A 19886-nucleotide genomic window follows, 5' to 3' on the forward strand; every position below is an offset into this window, starting at 1 on the left:
TGAACTTGATCTGGAAATTTCGCGAACCTAGTTCATGGCTGTCGGCGGATTGGCAGTGGCTGGTAATGGCTACGAATCTTTCGGTCAAACGTCGATGAGTGCGCGTCAACGTTAGTTGTAATTCTTTTCCTATTTGAAATAATTTAGGGGAATGAACGGAGCGTGATTCAAGGATGCTCGGTGTAATCGTTGCCGGCCGATTGGTAAGAATATCGTTTTTCCGTCTTAACCTTATTTCTAAGATCGTTCTGCACTCGTCTAAGGAGTGCTCTTTATTTACTTAGCGGATTTAATAATGATGAGCTTATGCACACCAAGCGAGATTTTTAATGTTTTCAGGTCCAAACGGACTTCCAGCAAGTTGGGGAAACGCAATTCCTTATTACAGTGCCTGACGCCGATAACATTAATCACATTGTTTTGTTTCTAACGGGTACTATTCCATTTCCTGATGGAACGGGTGGTGCAGGTATTGTGGAAGATCTTGGAAATTTTATAAGCAATGAGAGCAGTTTTTGAGTGATTAATTTATATTTTTCAGTGTACTTCAGCTGGCCAGATTCAAGTGCTCCTCCAAACTGGCAGTTCCTGGGGTATATTTCTAACGCAAAACCGTCGGCTATCTTTAAGATATCGACGTTAAAGAAGAACCACGAGTTTGAGAACAGCAATTTAGGCATCTTTGGAATCGGGAAGATTTCACATGTTGCCCAGATCGGAGTTTCGGTTGAACCGTTGGCTGTGATCGAGCAACAAGCTGTCGTAGTGTCTACCGTAGCTGCGAGTTCATTTCTCGAATTCGCCCAGAAGATGCTTACGAGTTTCTTGAATTACGTTTCGAGCTTCTCCGTAACGCAAGCACAAATGACGCCTAATCCAACAGAGAACTTTATACCCCTCTCAACTGTGCAAAGTTGGTACGAGACGTTTGAAAGACGGTTACAGCAGAATCCAAATTTCTGGAAAGCGTGATGGGTGAGTGAAGAGACTTTAGCTACCATGGTTATGCTCTTCACTGTAATTTCATCGCTAAGATTTATCGGTTTCCAAAAAATCGCTTGGCAAGTTTCATCGGGTTGAACGAAACAACTCATTTTAAGAAAGTGTCTTATGATTCTAATTAAAGATTTTACGTACTTGCACGGTAACGATCACAATAACATTAATAACTTGTGTCAGCAGAATTTGTGACGTGTCAATAAGACTTGGAAATGTTTCGTTGAAGTACAATGCCTACTTTGGTCATGCATTTAAGTCCTTCTTTTTTAATCAAATAAACACAATTAATGTAAGCACCTTTTCGCATTCTCCATTCATGTATTACTTCTCCCAATATTCTCTGAATAAGTAGTAAACATTGCCAGGGACATTGACCATGAACCTTCATGACGTACACTGACGGTCATGAATGGCTTCCTCATGATACGGCGCCTCGTGATATAGTGGAGTCGAATACCACGTACAGCAGCGGCAAGTTTAAATCAGGGAGGAAAAATTAAATCTTAATTAAATTCTACTCCGCAGCTATTAGCAGATCGGTGCTCTCCAACTACTATTTGAGACCACCGATCCCCCAAGTTCCGCCACATGGAAACTACTGTAATCGGGACCCGCCTAAGCATAGGTACCTGATTCCATCTACTTCCCAGAGCTCTGGGAACCCGACAGGAACAGGATTCTACACCCACACAATTCACTCTTCCCACTCATTACAAAAATTTTACAATCACAGGAGTAGCAAGATACCCTGCCAATTGGCATTGAATTTCGGGTATAATTTCCCGAAGTGGCATACTACATCTAACGCAAACAATCCAACAGCTCCCACCGTCACCGACGCCTAACCCGGCCTTCCTAAATCATGAAACGTCATTAAACGATCCACTCTGCGATTCAAATTTCGCGCGCTCGACGGTTCGACCTCTCGCATCGCGTAGTTCAAATCCGGGGCGCGGGAGCGCGCGCGTCGCGGTAGGTACCCCGCTATTGCAGGGGCGCCTTAAAATTAGTCCGGTGTCAGCCGCGCGCGATGGTAGTTTACGAAACAAAGCGAGAAATCTCAGTCGCGTCGTCCCGCGAGTCGATCGCTTCCGGACGAATCGCGATCTGATCGACAAACGATCAAGATTTCCGCCGAGTCGGGGCCTGCGACGCGTAGATCATTCCGCGCCTCTCTCCGTTCTCTCAATCGGCGGCCGCGAGTCGTGCAGAGTCATCGCGTCTCGATGCGCCGCGGAAAAGTGACGTCTAGACCGGCCGCCTAACCGAGGAAAAGTGCTCGGGCTCGGACAAACGGGCCGCGGCGACGTTGCAAGATGTCCGTGAGCTCGCCGCGTTTCGGGCGGCCGCCGTGAAATTAACATCGGGTCGCGCTACGCCGAGCGCGAGTCGCACTCTCCTCGGCGCCCGTCCCCCCGTCGCGGCAGTCCCGCCTCGTTCCCTCGGCGAGCCGCCGCGATGAGAACTGATCCCGCCTCGGCTTTGGCGCGTCTCCTATCGGCCGAACGCGATATCCGCACGCCTCGCGAGGGAGCGCCGACCGCGACGTCTCGCTCCGGTCTGAGATGCCTCTAGTCCGCGCAGGGGCAACCTAGTGGCCCACCGCCGTCGAGTCCGCCGCGGAAAAGCGAGGACAGAGTAAGTCGCGCTCGTCTTTTTCCGGCTGGACTCCCTCCACCCTCTTCCCCCCTCCGCACGATCCACTTTGACGTTTGCCTTCTCAAGGCCTGTGTACAGCGAGTAGGCACTTTGTCGAACATCTTCGTCAAACCTTTCATGTACCAAGAATTTCTAACCGTAAAGGCCTCTGTATGCAGGGAATTAACTTATTAAATACAAATTGTTTACATCTCGAGACTTGGGTCGACGAGCTAAATTCTAAAAAATACTCTGTCGAAAATCTTCCTCCGGTCTTTTACGCTCTTCTGGATGATTCCTCGCAGCACGTCTCGTGATTTAATTGCAGACCGTTCGGAATTCATAACCTTAGGTTTTCCTGAAGGTTATGTTTAAGATAAGGAGAGGATAAACAGTACGTATGTCACGGAGTATGATTAAATTGGGGTTAGGAGTTGTATGGCTTTTTCGAGACTCTAGGTTTTACGTACCTACCTCTTCGAAGATATTCGACAAAGCTCTTGACACCGTTAAGTGTCGCGAGATAAAGGTAAGGTCGTGGACACAGGCCTTCAAGCGGCGTCACGAGTAAGAGAGCTCGAGACGTGTCGCTGGAGTCGACGGAGCCGCTTCGCCCTGTCTCCCGGCGTCGAGGCCTCGAGTCGTTCCGAATTTATCCGAATTCATCGGGCATACGTGACTCCGGCAACGTGTGTCGCGCGCCGGGCCTTTCCTTCGGGCCCTGAGATACGACAGGGAGGCCTCTCTATACTCGGGCGCAGGTTTTATGCTCGATCAGCAAAAATACGCCTCGCGAAAGTGACACCAATCCCGGCGATCCCTCGCAAACGGGCGAACGAACCCCCTCTGGAAGGTTACATGATATCGTACGAGGTTTACGTAGTCGATCGCAGGAAATTGACCATTCTAGAAAAGGCGTTCTTGATCAATGCCGCGGAAAGTAGAGCGGAGAGTTGCCTGCATGAGAGGGACTAAATAATTCTGAGATACTCTCTTGAGAGGCGACATGGACCCTGGTATGTGTAGTTAATGGTGTACTCTGCGCTCGCAGGATTTCACGTATAATTGCAGCTGAGAATGTAGAATTTGGATGGAATGTTTGTCGTTAAATTTTTTTTTATCAGGTAGAATGTCCTCGATGCCTGCCACCTGCATGCAGTGACGTCGGATGTCGACTCGATGCGAAATGTTTTAGAATCGGCATGGTTTGAGGACCTTGCGGTGGATCGTTGCATGATGTGTTACCTGCGAGGAGAGGACTCTCTGGGGTTGCGTTAATATAACTGTAGCAGGAATTGTTTTAGAATTTTGTCGGGGTGATGGGCTGCGGTGTTTTTAAATCGTCCGCGGAATGAGGTACTGCATCCGTTGGCGGTGGAAACGCGTAGGGGCAATCTGTTTTGGAAGATTTATCTCTGACATACGTAGCTCTGTATGCGTGCCATCAGACTTTGCTTTAGGTCCGATAGGGGATTCGTGCGAGTTGCTCCCGAAGCCTTTCATCGGCGTGTTTTGATTGCTTTTAAACGTTACTGATAGCGTTTCATGGTTTGCATTGGATAGGTACAATTATGTGTCAAGAGCAAACTGTGAATACAGTCATGGAAGAGTGAACCGGTGTCCTTGGAAGAAGTCATATGACTTTCTTTATGTCAGTTATCAAATTAACAGTTTTATCGGTAGACGGTTATGTCAAAAAGATATATGGTCGAAGTCATGTCCAAAAGTAGCAGGATGTTTTGAAAAATATTTCTTTTCTTCAGATATTTATTTTCGTCGAGTTTGACGTATTTTGTTATATCTGTCTATTTTAAGATATGCGTGGTTGACGGCAAAAGTTATCAGCGGTACAATTTTAACCACAAGGTACGGCTGTTATCGGTTTTAAAATGGCTGCTCTTATTGATGTTGATATTTACTGGACGAAGTGAATGTGCAATATTTTTAACATAATTCACCAATATATTATATGGTTACGGTAACTCGTATTGATATTGAAATTTTTTAAATTAATTGTTTTGGGTCTTCAAAATTATAAATATTATTGCAAGTGTGTGGAGTAATTCATTCGAAAATAGATTTCATTGGCCGTTAAGAATCTTTCAGTGGTGATTTAAGTGTAGCAATAGCATGGCAATTAAGTGTAACATAAAAATCCACATTGAAAACTCGGTTTTGAGGTTATAATGACTATAAACAGAATTGGGAGCACCTATTTTAAATATGCGATTTACACAATGAATTTACAGGATTGCTTTCCTTATAAATAGACCCTGTTAATGATCAAGACAGTGATCATTAGCTTGTAACAATGATGCTTTGAAATTGGATTTAAGGTCTATAGACTTAAATCGACTTTAATGGATTGTGTAATGTGTTGCAGGAAGCAGAAACAAGTAACCGTGATAGCACGGACAGTGGTAACAAAGTCTCCGAGGAAGAGAGCTTGAAAAGGTATGAAAGCCCTTTCTAAATAAGAAACCAAGTAAAAGACATGGGCAAATGGGAAAATTTTCTTTGTTAGGTAGCGATGGAGAGTTCTGAGGAACTGACAAGCCTACAGTCGATTTGTTATCTCAGAGCATCAGAGCTCTTTCCCAAGCATACCCATTTTGAGTGTGAAGATCCTTCGCTAACGGTCCCCTTCACACCTCTCAGTGGAGAATCGGTCGTCGCTCTAGGGCGTACCTCTGATGGCATACTTGCGCTCTCCAATTATCGACTCTACCTGCAGCTCAATCAAGCATGTTACAACATCCCGTTGGGTCTGATTGAACAGTTGGAAGTTAAGGAGATTTTTTTCTTGCACATTGGATGCAAAGATGCTCGGTCGTTAAGGTATGCATAGTGCGATCGATGATTGAAGATTTCTATAGTACATACTCATGTGCTCGACTTGAGACTACAACGTTATTATTTTACAAGTCTATCTTAACTGCTACAGATTTTGTTATCAATTAACACAGCTGCCTTGTGATAGTAAAAAGGGAAGATAACAGTAATGATGTTTCAGCTGTGCATTTTCAACAAATGAACATTGCTTAGAGTGGTACAAAAGATTACACAGAGTGACCTACCCCCGAAAGAATATAGAAGACATATTCGCGTTTGCATATTATGCATGGTCCGTCGAAGAGGGCAAAGACTGTCCCAGACTTGGGAAGGATACTGCTTCCTATACTTCCACCTTCAATTCAGAGGTTAGTTCCATATCCTTTGCTGCATAAATTATTCCCCCTTCGGGGTTATGTAACATATTGACTGGTTCGTGATAACACACTTGCTATATTTATAGGTGGAACGACTGAAGTTTAACTTACACGATACATGGCGAATCAGTCAGATAAACAAGGATTATCGAATGTGTCCATCTTATCCACCGCAGCTTTTGGTTCCTGCATGCATTACGGATAAAATTCTCGATACAGCTTCTAAATTTAGGAGTTCAAGAAGAATCCCTGTCGTCGTGTGGAGGTACGTTGGGAATGTGTCACTTTAATTTACGGACATGGACGTCGTTACACCTCGAAGTGACGGTCGAGTTATAATAACATGGCCAATTGCATCGTAGGCATGTCAACAATGGAGCAGTAATTGCACGCAGTAGTCAACCCGAAGTAGGTTGGCTCCATTGGAGGAGTGCAGAGGATGAAAAACTTCTCAGAGCCCTCTCGAATGCCTGTTTCTACGACAGAGGAGAATCTACCATAATCGATTCACCTGTCAATTACTCCGATGTAAGGAAACATCTGGTCTCCCTGCACAGTACCAAAGTAAGCAGCGAAGCTTTACACTCTGTATCGATCACCTGCGACATGTACAAATTTTATTTACCATCTAATCCCCCGTGGTCAATTTTCCACTAGTATTCCGTAGCTAGTTCTAGACCTACTCTTCCATCTCACTTATAATTATCAGAAGTGATATATTATTAGTCTATCCGTCGTTAAACAATACTGTTGCACGTACTATCTCTAGAATTTTTGTAACAAATTAATCATCTCTTCGCTGACACATGGTATCGAACAGCTTCCCCCATTGATATCCTGCTGATTTTTACATTTACCCCGTGCTCTCGAGGTCGTTCTCATAAATGAAACGCTCGACCAACCGTTGCAATCTTAATGCCACGCCTCCGTCGACATTGCGATTGCTGTGTTTACACTCTCTGCGTAAACGTTGTTAATTCTTTTCTTGCGTTGTCTTCCAGAAGCTGCTGATTGTGGACGCCAGGTCGTACACCACGGCCGTGGCGAACCGAGCGCGTGGCGGGGGCTGCGAATGCCGCGAGTATTATCCGACCTGCGACATACAATTTATGAACCTTCCGAACATACACTCGATACGAAAGAGTTTCCACGCGGTGAGGCAGCTCTACGCGTCCGACACCGACCAATTGAAGTAAGTCTAAATGTCGATGATGATGTGCCTAGGAATCGCTTTACAGGCGCAGGTTGCGTTACGTAAGCGGTGCTAAACCACAACCGGAGTTGGATAACCGGACAGCCGTCGGCCACACGTCGTTCGCCGTGTTTTTATCCACTCTTCTATGCGTTTCAGCTGGCTGAGCTTGTTGGAAGGCACACGATGGTTGCAACACATGTCCGCCCTGTTGCGAGCGGCTGTTACGGTAGCGCAGGCGATAGAGAAGGACGGGAGACCGGTGCTGGTGCATTGCAGCGATGGATGGGACAGGACTCCCCAGATCGTTGCTCTAGCTCAGTTACTGCTAGATCCTTATTATCGCACCATGGAGGTACGTCGACGTAGTCCCACAAATGGGCTGTACGAATCGGCGGTGGTTTTATTTTTCTTGCATTTAATCTCGTATTCAATAACACGTACGTCAATACCGTAAACACGTGGTCGAGATCACTTCACGGGAATATCAATCGATGATGTATTCTTCGCATTTTTTTTCTCGGTCCCTCGCCTGGAGAAAATAATGCAAAAAAATTTTGAAGTATTTGTTGCACAACTTTATCCTTGCTCTGGGGTCGATGAAGTGGCTAGAAGAGTGTCTTTGGTGCCTTGTGATTTTAATACCTGTACTTCCTATTTTTTTTTAGGGATTTCAAGTACTCTGCGAGAGGGAGTGGCTAGACTTTGGGCACAAATTCGCGGATCGGTGCGGCCAGACCGTAGGCTGCGAAGATCCCAACGAACGCTGTCCTGTGTTTCTACAGTGGCTGGACTGCGTGCACCAGCTGATCAAGCAGTTCCCAAGCAGCTTTCAAATGTCCGCCGCGTATTTTGTAAGTCGTGGGGGTCATGGAAAACACGAGGCAGGGGTATTAAACCGGAGCAACTGTCGGGCTCTTCGAGCTTGCCGGGTATAACCGGAAGGGAAATGTCTTCCAGGTGAAACTGGCGCAGCACACGTACTCCCAGCTCTTCGGCACATTCCTATGCAACACCAGGCAGGAACGACTGCAGCTGCGGATACGTGATCGCACCTTCTCGGTATGGCGGTTCCTGAACTCCAGCTCGTTCGTTAATCACCTTTACTCGCCGTCAAAGGACAGGGTAGGTTTAGGATTTATGGAGAAACTCGAGGGAAATGGAAGAAAGCGGAATGAGCGACCTGAATCCTTTTAAGGAGGTCTAGCTCGAGCTGGAGAAAATAATGTACGCGATTGATTAGTGACTCTTCACTTCCAGGTTCTGTGGCCCAGTTATAACGTCCGAGACCTAGTGGAGTGGCCTAAAGTGCACTTAGGGGCCCTGGAAACGACTCTGGGCATTGACAAGCAGAGAGTTACCCTGATAGATATCGACGGAGCGGAGAACGAGGAGCCCCAAGGACAAATGACCAAAACTCGATCGTACGACGACCTCATACATGCGCAGAACCACGTGGCAATTCAACACCGCCGATTGAGCGACTCCAACATACCCGTGGAAAAGTAATCCACGTTCTAATCTCGATTATGAATATGTATATTTATCCCGGTGGATAATTTTATTGAGAGAAATCGACCCGTGTTTGCAGGAAATTCGACTGGCTGAATTTCGAGGGTGACATGGAGAAAGTCGGGAACAACGTAGATGAGAGCGAGGCGAGGTCGGCGGACGAGAGCTCGCCGGAAACCGACGTCTACGTGAAGAATCTTTACAAGGCCAGCATGGTGAACGAATTGCCTGCCAATCCGTCCGTTGACAGTTCAACCGATACCCTGATCCCGAACAACGATCAAGCGGTTGGGATCACGAACGGAGAGAAGGAAGGGTGGGTGTCCTCCACCTGTTCGTCCTAGTTGTGTTAAGTGAAACTTCTTTAAATGAAGTTTCACTTTTATCATGTGTTCTATGTGTTCTTCCCTCGCGGAGGATTATCACGTAGGGTAATATGTGATTTTAACCGCAGATCGCAAGACACGTCGCCGCAGGATATCACCCCGTGGACCGAGACTGGAACTTCCGGTCGTGGCAACTGCACCTGCAACCGGACGCATCACGAAGGCAGCGACGTCAGCGAGAATAGCGTACCATTGGTCTCGCGAATACCCAGCAGCATTTGTCCAGCATTCCAGGTACACCAGGACGTCGTGCTGGAGAACCCAGACAGGCTGGACGACGTGGATGGCCTCCCGGTGATCAACTGCAACGTCCAGTCGCGCGTGCAGCAAATCATTGCGGAAAATAAGGTGCATATTGGCAGTCATTGTGAGACTGGGTGCAGCGAGTCGTTTCGTAAATTTACAACGTTGATGTGGAGGCCGTAAGGAACGTCCTGACACCCATGAAATTTCACATTTTATGCGGAATCTTTAAAACGCCTGTAGACAAATTTGTTGAAAATTGAAATTTCATGGGCGTGGACTGGATCTAATGTATTTAACGAATCTATTAATAGCTATTCTTTTATTTTGGACATCAGCTGAGGGAGGACGCACTGCGGAAGGAGTTGCACACGACCCGGTTGGCCCTGATCAAGCAAGTCTGCAATCACAACAACGCGGACGCGGACCGCATCGATGACATAGTAAGCACACCGCCGACAAATCCGTTTAAATTGGACCGCGATAGCCTTCCACGAGGGGCCGTTCCATAAATTATGTAAGCACCCTCGGGGTAAAAATTTCTTACGAAGCCTTATGCGGAAAGGGGCGGTAAATGAATTTCTTTCTTTTTTTTTTTTTCCTTTTTACGTAAGCCGTAAGATCACTTTGGAGAGACACCTCGGGCGTAAATGTCACGACGGATTTATGGAGACGCGTTACCAAGAGGCGAGGTTCTCGTTCCGTAAGACTTTTTGACGTAAAATGTTAATTTAAACCTACGTCGGAAGTAATGCTATGCTAACGAGGTGTCTTGAACGTTCTGACGGAAAGGTAGATGAAATGAAAAAAAAAAAGGGAATGCGGAAATGGGACTTAATTTTTTTTCCCCGACCTGGGTACGCATTCTCATGTCATGTCACTCGTAAAGAAATTGAAAGAAAATATCGGGCTATATTCTAACTCACGTGGAGGAGCGTTTTCCATTGTCTTGGGGTTACGCGGGAGCTGAGTCGAATTTACCTTGTTTTGGTTAAACAAAGTTTAATTTAGATGATTTTAGAATGCCTTCTTACATAATTCATGGACGACCCTCGGTAGGACACATCTTGGACACTTGTCTCACTTAGCACAGGACTGGTCGGAATCGTCCTCGATAGGAGGAAAGAGAACCGCCTGAGTGAATCATACAAAGCCGAATTGACCGTGAAAAACGTTGCGAATTTCCAGATAACGTAGAGAAGCTTTACGTGGCTTTACACGAAGAGAGAATGTGAGCGGGGTCCCTTAGCTCGGGACTGATTTCATTGATCTAGATCGGATCGAGGCTAGCCACCAAGTCCAATTATGTCGGTTTTCGAGAGACAGAGGGAGGACTTGGCACGGATCGTAGATCGGAATCTCGCCCTCGAGGGCGACGGTTTACCTGAGCCCTGGGAGAGGGTCGAGAAGGCGCAGGCGGGGTCCGATAGAGTGGTGAAAATGTTTTAAAAACGATACTTCAGGGTTCCCTGCCCGACTCCGTGGGGAGTGCCGGGGACCATGGCGAGTCCTTGCCCTCGGACATGTCCTGGGAAGCCGTGGAGGAGCTTGGACCTGCACCCACATTATGGGTGCCCGATCACGCCGTCAGCAGGTGCATGGGATGCGGCACCGAATTCTGGCTCGGCAGACGCAAGCACCACTGCAGGTATGCATTTTAATCTTACATTATTGTTTAACCTGCGAAAATCGTGGCTCTTCAGGGTACAGAAACGATGACGTAGAAGGGAGAGGAACGACTTCGTGGATACTGGCGCTTCAAGGCCTCGGTGATTTTTTTTTTTATTTTTTACCATTTAAGGGGATGTGAAAGGACAATCGTTCGTGAAACATTTCTACGGATTGGGTGTACCGAAACTGATGACACTTTGCAACGTGAGTTTGGAGGCTATCAGGAAGGTACTGACACCCGTGAAATTTCCTTTTTTCATAAATAAAATTTTTTAAACAACTAAATAAATTTCTTATAAAATTGAAATTTCATGCCAGGACCTTCCTTATAACTTCTGTATTAACGTCGTGAAGTTTGAGGCTATTCGGTACACCCTGGTTGGAGAAGTTTCAGAAAGGAGACCCACTCGACGCCGCTTTCACGTCACCTTGAATTCGGAGATGTAGGAATGTACTCCAGGAAGTCGTAGGCGCCTTAGAGCAAGACCCTCTTTAAACGAGGCCGCTTCGTTCCCTAGATGTTGCGGCAAGATCTTCTGCGCAGATTGCTCGGAGAATTCGACACCGCTGCCTAGCGAGCAGCTCTACAACCCGGTGAGGGTCTGCAGCGACTGCTTCTCCCGGGTGCACCATCACACGAGTCCCTGCCAATGCAACGCCCGCCGTCAGGCCGTCAAGACGGAGACGGAGTTGGAGGTCAGCCCCGAAGTGCCGACGCACGCGTGCCAAAGGAGCGGCAAACTCCTGGGGATGGCCAAGGACGCATGCGGGAACAGCAGCATGCAAATCGCCCAGCCGAAGCCACCCTCGATGTCGGCCAGCGCCGTCAACTGAGCGGCACGATTCGGCCTTCGACCGGGGACTACCTCGGAGAGACTCGAAACCTGAGCCCGACCCGCGCTCCTCGGTGTCGTGGATTTATACGTCGTTTCTATCGTATGTGCGCACCCCACGAGCAAGGCCGCTTCTCCGAGGCCCGACTTCAACGACGAGGAGCGCGATCGAGGAGGAGGCGAGCTCGTCGGGAGAGGAGGAAGGTCCTTAAGCGCACCGGCTGGACCCCGGCGAGATGTTGAAGGGGTTCCAGATGGAGAGAGCTTTTCGTTTGGTGGATTTACCGAGACTTTGGATCTGGTTTCGCAGTCCGGATCCTCCTTGATAAGCCTTTGAGGATCTGGACCGTTGAGGATGATTTAGGGATTTTTTTTTATTTTTTTTTTGCTGGGAACATCTGCATCGGGAATGAATTTGGAAATTCCTGAAATGTTCTCGATGATAAGGAAACCCGAATCGTTGAGAAGGACGTTGCAAAAATTCGTTGGGAATAAATTTAGGAATTTCGCGTTAAAGAAGCTTCCATCGTTCGGAATGGATTTTTCAATGTCTACGTAGGAAATTGTCCTACTCGGTGAGACGGGACTTGAAGTCTAAATTCCTCGGTAAATTCACGTTAAAAAAAAAAAAAAGAAAAAAGAATACCACGGACCTTCTTCACCCTCTCCGCTGATATGCCGGATGAAACTCGTTGAATTCATATTCGCAGGCATTGTGATTGGGGATCTTGAATTGTAATTTATTTGCCAATGGGAAATCGTTAACACGGTATGCGTGGTTTTAATTAGTCGTTCTGAAGTGTAACGAGCTGAGGGATTATTCGTCGCCAGTCTAGAAATGAAACAACTGGTCGGGAGGTGATATTAGTCTGTGAGATAAGTTAAACGGTGCATGCATAATTCGTTGGGTAAATTATTCTATTTATTTTCTCTCGGCGGTCTGAGGATGGCTCCGCAAGATGGCGGATCCTCGAGGCTTGTGTAAAATATGAATTGAGCGAATTTTGCGCCGGGCCGATGTGTTTGGTTTAGCGACGCCTGTGACGTACGGAAAACCTCGGTAACTGATGAAACTTTAATTATAAATCGGTAATCCGTAATCTTATCCGGCGGTACGCGTACGTTACAGGTATCTTAAAAAGGGGCGATGTGAGAGTGAGATCAAAGAAGTCTCGTTTATGAAAGATTTCTCCAGACGGTGTGCCGAGTCGATTAAAACTTTACAATATAAATGCGGAGGATGTAAGGAAGGTTCCTAAAGCTCATGGGATTTCAATGTTTGAGAAAAAGAAATTTGTTCATATTTTAAAAAATTTGTTATAGAGGAGGAGATTTCCTGAGGGTCGGGACCTTTGTTATAGCCTCCATGTTCGCGTCGCAAAGTTTGAAACGATTTGGCATGGTGGAGATGAGTTTCATGAACGATCGAATACTCGGGTGGCACTTTCATAAGATCTTAACGCGTTCACAGGATATTTTTAGCGAAGATGTACCTCGAGATCGAAACAAATCAATGTCGTTGAACTTCTGGCCCGCCTCAAACCGAGTTTGGGGACGGGCAGTGTCTATTTTTTTATTGTTCACTTGCGGCGAGGAACACGGTCGTTGGGTTCCCGATTCACGGCACACTCACCATAATATTTATGGCAGCGGAGCTCGATATTATTTCTCACGGGAGGTGAAGATATACCGAGAAGGGAACCGAACACTCATTGGGATATTTAATTTAATCGCGCGTTAGAGAGATTCAAGACCATTCCCGGTATATATGTAACATTACTTGAACCTGCCCTCTGTGAAATTACTAGGTCGTTCGTATTTCCTTCTTTTATTTTTTTTTTTCTTCCCTCCACTTCTTTGAAAGTATTCAAGGCGCGACGGAGTACATTGCGAGATCGGAGACTTGTAGATCTAGGGAACGACGCGATTTTCATTAACCTCGACGTAAGAGGGACTCGAGATACGTTCTATTAAGATACACGCGCTTTCGAATCTTTGTACGAACATTTGGATTTAATCGATGGAAAGAAAAAAAAAACATGTAGTTTTTCCCTCTCTGTTGGATATGTTGCATTTATTGATCACGTTTAATAAAAGTTATCCTCGTTGAAGAAGTGACGTTTGCAGAGCGATCGGATCTCGTCTGAGGGAATTAAGGTGACTTTTCGGGATGACACTGGATATTCGATTTTGAAGGAGAATCTGGTCATGGTTCCTTTAATTTTGAATATTTTTTGCCCTTAAGTTAGGTCCCGACACCCATGAAAGTAATTTTTTTTTACAAAAATGGTGGAGCTTATAAAGAGATTTTTTAAAGAATTGAAATTTCATGGTTGTCAGGACCTTTCCTAGGGCCTCCAGATTCACGGGGTAAAGTTTAAAACGAAACGGTTCATTCGTTTTGGAGAGAAATGGTATAAAAGAGGTTTTTCTAATGTCACTTTCGTGTCGCCTTAAAGATGGCGTATTTTATTCTATTTCCCTTTTTTTATGGTTTAATTGCGTGACCAGATTTGATGTGAAAATCGAGCGTGGAGCGTCATTACGAAAAGGCGACTTTAGGCTGCGAGTTATCAGAGGCGTTAAGATAAATGGGAAAATTGCAAAAGAGGAGGTTACGTTTTATTAAAGTCCGCCGGTTTTTGATAAAGGGTGTGGAGAATCTGTTGCAGCTATCCCGTTAAATCTCGTCGACCTTGCCAGCAGTCTCTTTTGCCGGGCAAAATAAATTCCGCCTCGTCGCTGAAGTCGGGCCCCAAGCGATTTAACGTATATTTATTACTAGGATAATTATTTGTACGATGTATAGAGAGGAGAGGAAGGGAACCGGAGGCGGAGAAAAAACGCGAATCGATCGCCGGGCTCGCCTGTACATAACTCGGGACGCTGTTCTCGAGAGGGGAAGATTCTATGCGCGGAAATCTTTGCGGAATGTCTGCGGAAAGGGGCACGTTTTCGACTGGCTGTGACAGACGTCTTACGAGTTTTAGACACTTAGTTTCGAGAGGAATCGGTATTTTGCGATCGGCCGGTTAAGGCCTTCACTGAATCCTTGACCTGAGCGAAAGAATCATTTTCTAGAGAAAAAGAAACGAATTTTTTTAAACAAGACTTTCGGATCGAAGAGATCACTACCTACATAAGTTGAGGGGCGATCGAATAAAACTGTGAAATTACTCGGTTCTCTTAAGATCAGCTTCAAGTACGAAAAGTGTTCCGGTGAACTCATTCTTGCGGCAACTTCAAACGATACTTATTCCTTGTTACTGATATTTCCTCTTTTTTTTCTTCTTTTTTACATCGAAAGTGATATAACTTAGTATTTTGAATTATATGAATTTTCTACGTGAAATTCATTTCGCAAAATCGGTCCCACTTGATGTTAACTTTGTCGTCACTTCGGTTGCGATAATTATGCCTCTCAGAAAATGGTTTGCAACGAAAATCTTTAACGAGAAGTATTTAGGTTGTAGGAAGTAATTAATCGTGCCTAGAAATTATATTTCTCACTCGGTGTAGCGACCGTAAACGTGCTGGGAAGAGCTTAACGACGAAGTTGCGAAAAATTCAAAATGGCGTCCTCTTCCTACAATCTGGATAGCTCTTCTGCCAAGTTTACGGCCACTATTGCGAGGCATTCGTGAAGGCTTTCAGCGCGCTGATAACGAACGTTAACGACGATCCTGTATTTATATATTATTTGTCGCCGTGTACGAGAATTGGAGTATTAAATGTCATCGTGGTAATTCATCTTGTTCCATTGCTCGCGGGGCTCTAGAAGATGCGCTCAAACTTTTATGCTGTTTACGTTATTTTCCGAGCCGGCGGTCCCATAACGACTCGTAGTCGTGTGATAAGTTAATCGGTATCTTGAATTATGGGCCTTTGTCGAGGGCGGGTCGAGATTGACTCATTGTCAGTGCTTGTTGCTCATTGATCGAAATCTTGCGCCGTTTCAATGCATTCTCGTTATGGTGGAGGCTCTTTAGATGAGCTTTTGCAACGTCGTTGCGTTTTGGAGCACGGAGCCGTTTTTTATGAACTGCGACACGTTCTTCAACACGTCTGTCGCGTCCTTCGTGTCGTCGGCTTTTTGGAACTGTATCAGAATCACGAGATAGGTCGTAACTGCGCCTGCTATCTGAAATGCAAGAGAGAGATATGAATATTCAGGGGGAACTTATGGCTGCATTGTTCTGATTAAGGGGATTCTTATGTGGTTCTAGTTCACGGTACTTTCCTTAAGGTGGGGTGAAAGTGCCTATATTATGGAACCTCCCCGAATTGAAATTATCCCAAGAAAAATTCCCAAATCGTGATTACGTGATTTCTGACCAGCCAAAACGCATCTTTTTCAACTATAAACCCTGAAGAGGTGCACTATGCCCAAAATCGGAAAACAGTTTGCGAATTGAAATTCGCCCAAGAGAAATTTCCAAATCGTGATTACATGATTTCTGACCAGCCAAAACGCATATTTTTCAACTATAAACCCTGAAGAGGTGCACTATGCCCAGAATCGGAAAACAGTTTGCGAATTGAAATTCATCCAAGAAAAATTCCCAAATCGTGATTACGTGATTTCTGGCCAACCAAAACGCATCTTTTTCAACTATAAACCCTGAAGAGGTGCACTATGCCCAGAATCGGAAAACATTTTGCGAATTGAAATTCCCCAAATCGTGATTACGTGATTTCTGGCCAACCAAAACGCATCTTTTTCAACTATAAACCCTGAAGAGGTGCACTATGCCCAGAATCGGAAAACATTTTGCGAATTGAAATTCGCCCAAGAAAAATTGCCAAATCGTGATTACGTGATTTCTGACCAGCCAAAACACATCTTTTTCAACTATAAACCCTGAAGAGGTGCACTATGCCCAAAATCGGAAAACAGTTTGCGAATTGAAATTTGCCCAAGAGAAATTCCCAAATCGTGATTACGTGATTTCTGGCCAACCAAAACGCATCTTTTTCAACTATAAACCCTGAAGAGGTGCACTATGCCCAGAATCGTGGATCCGATCCGCGAATTCGCAATTTTCTTTTTCGTACTATCGATCTCACCGAGGTAACGAGAGCCCGGTCCACGGAAAAAAGTCCACAAGCCGAAAAGTCTAATGGTCTGTGCAACAACTGAAGAGAGAATACTTCCAGCTGCTTTCGTGATTCCGGGTCCCAATTTGTAGACAATAGTTGGCTCACCAACACCGCCGTGGCCTTCGACTAAAGGATACGAGATTTGCATTATTTAAGCCAGTGAGTAGATTCTCTTACGTCTATTATTTTTTTTTTTATTAGATTAATGTTAGATTACCTCGGTACAGGCGACGTAACAAGGCTGCACGACGATGAGCATCCTGCCTATGTGGAGGATGCACCAAAAACACTGGTTAGCCACGAAGAGCCAATGTCGATCACTGTTGGCCTCTATTATCAGGAAGTATGGGGTGATAATCAGGTGCAGAATGCAGGTCAAGGTAACCGCTAAGATGGGCAAGCCGAAAGCACTGTTCAAGAGGAGAACACTGTCGCAGAGGGAGGAGTGTACCGTCACCAGTTGGGAAATTGTGTCAGCGGCTCCTCGACTATCTGAAAGAAAATGAAAATTGATAACAGAAGAGATTAAGTGCTGGGAGAGATTTCTTAATCGCGATTTTAGCAATTAATGTGGTGTAAGTTCATGTGATAAAAAAAAAGAGCGGTGCAAAACTCTCGGGATGTTTGTGTTATCAGAGTTCTATTTCAGTATCATCTCTTACCACTTCCGACTACCAGCCAATCAGAGATCTTCGTTTTTCGGACCATTCGACCGGGCACGTCCACTTTGCCGATCCCTCCTATGTAAATGATTTCTATTTACCATCGATATTTTATATAAAAAAAATAAGGGAATTACTTTGGAAATATTTTATACCTAGGCCAATGTCTTTCCTGAGGTAGTCGCTGATTTGACCACTCTTCAGCAAGTTCTCCAAATTTTTGTTCAATCTGGCGAACCGTATGCCGATGTTGTACGTAGCCAGGGTGTACTGCAACTCCATGATGATTACTATGGTGTACATGAAGTAGATCGGGGCGTAATTAATCGCTCCTTTGTCGTGCATTTTTTTATTCTTCTTCGCCTGGAAGTCCCACGTGTAGATGTCCACTATAGATATTGTTATCAAGTATGTGAGGGTGCAGACTATGATGATAATGGCGAATCTGCAAGTTTTCTTCGGCGATACCATGCCAAGCTTCTCGTCCACCTGTACATTGAGAATGACAATTAGTGTATATACTTTCAATTAGAATTTTCAATTTAACTATCCCTTACGTGGATTTTTACGTACACTCCTTAATTAAATTAACATAGCATAAAAGTAAGCATTCTTGAGAAAATTCCATATTCTAAAAATTTGCTAAGCGAATATACTTATAAATTAGTAATATATCTGATAAGTTAATTAATGTGCAAATTTTATGCCGACCTCTACCAACATGTTCATCACATTTTGCAGGTGGTCCCACCTAAATGGCGATCCCAAAACCGAAACTGCAGCCATGATCATCACTGCCAGGACATCCCCACAAGTTACGGTAACAGCAGTCTCCGATTTCAACCTCGTACTGTTTTCCCATCCGTCTCTTAGGTCCCTCCATAAGCCCCATACCTCGGCGACAATCAAAAACAGCAGCAACAGGCAGCTGAAAATTGTAATTTGCATACTCTGGACTACCTAAACATTCCGATTGGCCCTGAGATAAAACCTACCCGTAAAGAATGTCGATCAGGTGCTTCTGTCCCAAGCAACGACCACCTCTTTGCTTGACGAATCTCACAGGCAGCAATCCCCATATCTTGCTCAGGTGATAAATAGGAAAAAGAGCGTAATAAAGATCCGACTTTACAGCAGGTTGCATAGTCTTCGTCTCGGCGACGTCGGTGCCATGTTCGTTGAGCCGCAGTGGAGGTTCTGCAAAAATTAAAATTCTGTCAAGTAACATTTTTTTTATTTTTTTTTTTAACGAAGCTCCTTCGCCACCGTTGTGTAAACTCACATATTAATTAATGTAAGCGTAACGAGAAGTGAGGGATTTATTTTATATATTTATTTTTAGGTATCAAGGCGAACGTATCTTTCGTGGTTGATGCATTATCTTTTATTAATTCGTTTATTAATATATGAAGGTATGAAAAAAGAGCTTTACTAGGAAGTAGTGTTATCAAAATGTCTCCTGTTTCGTAATAATATTGAGGTGCTGGATATTTATAATTAACTCACGTGTTTTCCCGGTGGTCATCAAGTCGGCCCATTTGACTTGCGGTTTTGGAAATACCCGGCCATTGTTATCCACTTTGCTCAGCATATTGTCATTGAACTCCTCGTCGCGTTAACTTGAAATAGTCGTGAATTCGGCATAATTAGTCGGGTTTACCTGCTGGGGGATTTCTAGGCGTGCTTTTCACGAGAGGGTCGAGCTTCCCTGTGAAAACTATGCAAGCCGATGCATCGACTTTTATTTACCGCGAATGCTTAATACATTCGTACGTGTCAGATGGGCGAATGATAATTCTTGTTGACGATCGCACCATTCATAGATGGCTATCCTTTAGAACACCACTTGACTGCGCTTCATAAATTCGATGCAGTTTGCGACCCGATGCACCTGCGAATAAAATGAAAATATAGAAAAATCTGGAAATAGGAAGGACACGATGTGCCGACTCGTTAAGATTTCACTGTACCAATTGCGAAGGAAAAGTATACTTATTAATAATACCTAATTATTGTCCCTTTGTGACGTTGATGTCTGTAAATGATTTTTTGTTAAAAATGTATGTATCGATGGCGTGCAAGTGCACGTGGAAAAGTGCACATTTATCAGGAGATTATTGTGCTGCTCGGAGCTTGCACGTTATCGGTGTAATTGCCGGTGTAGAGGGATGATAAACACCACGATTGTTATTAACATTTTCCTCGAACCTGGGATATAAACCGAGACAGTTCTGCGGGAAAAAATGGGAAATTTAAATCGTTTATGGAAATGAGATTAGGGAGATGACAACTTATTATTTGTGACGCCGAAAATTAAGCGGATGGTTTTTCCTTGCCGGTAGAAGTGCATGCTGAGGGGAATTGCACTGGAACTGCTGCATTTCCAAGTTGGAATGTTTTTACAAATCCAGAGACCTGTCTCGAATGTCGGTTAAACAAAC

At 44.9% G+C, this 19886-nt stretch overlaps 3 protein-coding genes across 7 annotated transcripts; 2 read left to right on the forward strand and 1 right to left on the reverse strand.

Moving 5' to 3' along the window:
- Positions 1-49: 49 nt before the first annotated feature.
- LOC105694471 (protein OPI10 homolog) lies at positions 50-1295 on the forward strand. Its single transcript, XM_012415160.1, has 3 exons — positions 50-203; positions 340-469; positions 542-1295. Exons 1-3 carry the CDS (start codon positions 174-176, stop codon positions 970-972), a joined length of 591 nt encoding a protein of 196 aa, XP_012270583.1. The 5' UTR covers positions 50-173; the 3' UTR covers positions 973-1295.
- A 708-nt stretch (positions 1296-2003) lies between these two features.
- LOC105694565 (myotubularin-related protein 4) lies at positions 2004-13794 on the forward strand. 5 transcript variants are annotated; one of them, XM_012415370.1, is made up of 16 exons: positions 2004-2637; positions 5021-5091; positions 5162-5475; positions 5651-5837; positions 5933-6111; positions 6209-6410; positions 6848-7038; positions 7198-7393; positions 7707-7892; positions 7999-8163; positions 8299-8543; positions 8630-8866; positions 9005-9284; positions 9518-9622; positions 10643-10827; positions 11369-13794. In XM_012415370.1, exons 3-16 carry the CDS (start codon positions 5168-5170, stop codon positions 11682-11684), a joined length of 2982 nt encoding a protein of 993 aa, XP_012270793.1. In that variant the 5' UTR covers positions 2004-2637; positions 5021-5091; positions 5162-5167; the 3' UTR covers positions 11685-13794. The 5 variants fall into 5 exon arrangements, with proteins under 5 accessions (XP_012270793.1, XP_012270796.1, XP_012270797.1 ...); XM_012415373.2 differs by having other exon boundaries at positions 11395-11553; XM_012415371.2 differs by lacking the exon at positions 2004-2637 and adding an exon at positions 3244-3653.
- A 99-nt stretch (positions 13795-13893) lies between these two features.
- On the reverse strand, positions 13894-19749 carry LOC105694566 (gustatory receptor for sugar taste 43a). Its single transcript, XM_012415375.1, has 8 exons — positions 18952-19749; positions 18441-18642; positions 18157-18373; positions 17601-17934; positions 17446-17523; positions 17001-17275; positions 16751-16909; positions 13894-15824 (listed from the first exon to the last, which is right to left on the reverse strand). The coding sequence occupies exons 1-8, from the start codon at positions 19034-19036 to the stop codon at positions 15669-15671; spliced, it is 1506 nt and encodes a 501-aa protein (XP_012270798.1). The 5' UTR covers positions 19037-19749; the 3' UTR covers positions 13894-15668.
- Between the last annotated feature and the right edge of the window lie 137 nt (positions 19750-19886).

The sequence above is a fragment of the Orussus abietinus genome, unplaced genomic scaffold (genome assembly GCF_000612105.2).
Source record: "Orussus abietinus isolate OABI.00-Male unplaced genomic scaffold, Oabi_2.0 scaffold209, whole genome shotgun sequence".
NCBI classification, from domain to species: domain Eukaryota; kingdom Metazoa; phylum Arthropoda; class Insecta; order Hymenoptera; family Orussidae; genus Orussus; species Orussus abietinus.

What these genes read in the sequence shown, in the direction of transcription:
- LOC105694471 (XM_012415160.1), top strand. Translation starts at nt 174, where the DNA reads ATGCTCGGTGTAATCGTTGCCGGCCGATTG. An exon ending in TAATCGTTGCCGGCCGATTG is followed by an intron (nt 204 to 339) that starts GTAAGAATATCG and finishes TAATGTTTTCAG; the next exon opens with GTCCAAACGGACTTCCAGCA. An exon ending in TGATGGAACGGGTGGTGCAG is followed by an intron (nt 470 to 541) that starts GTATTGTGGAAG and finishes TATATTTTTCAG; the next exon opens with TGTACTTCAGCTGGCCAGAT.
- LOC105694565 (XM_012415370.1), top strand. Translation starts at nt 5,168, where the DNA reads ATGGAGAGTTCTGAGGAACTGACAAGCCTACAGTCGATTTGTTATCTC. An exon ending in ATCCCTGTCGTCGTGTGGAG is followed by an intron (nt 6,112 to 6,208) that starts GTACGTTGGGAA and finishes ATTGCATCGTAG; the next exon opens with GCATGTCAACAATGGAGCAG. An exon ending in AGACGCAAGCACCACTGCAG is followed by an intron (nt 10,828 to 11,368) that starts GTATGCATTTTA and finishes TTCGTTCCCTAG; the next exon opens with ATGTTGCGGCAAGATCTTCT.
- LOC105694566 (XM_012415375.1), bottom strand. Translation starts at nt 19,036, where the DNA reads ATGCTGAGCAAAGTGGATAACAATGGCCGGGTATTTCCAAAACCGCAA. An exon ending in GATGACCACCGGGAAAACAC is followed by an intron (nt 18,643 to 18,951) that starts GTGAGTTAATTA and finishes TAATTTTTGCAG; the next exon opens with AACCTCCACTGCGGCTCAAC. An exon ending in ACCGGGCTCTCGTTACCTCG is followed by an intron (nt 15,825 to 16,750) that starts GTGAGATCGATA and finishes CTTGCATTTCAG; the next exon opens with ATAGCAGGCGCAGTTACGAC.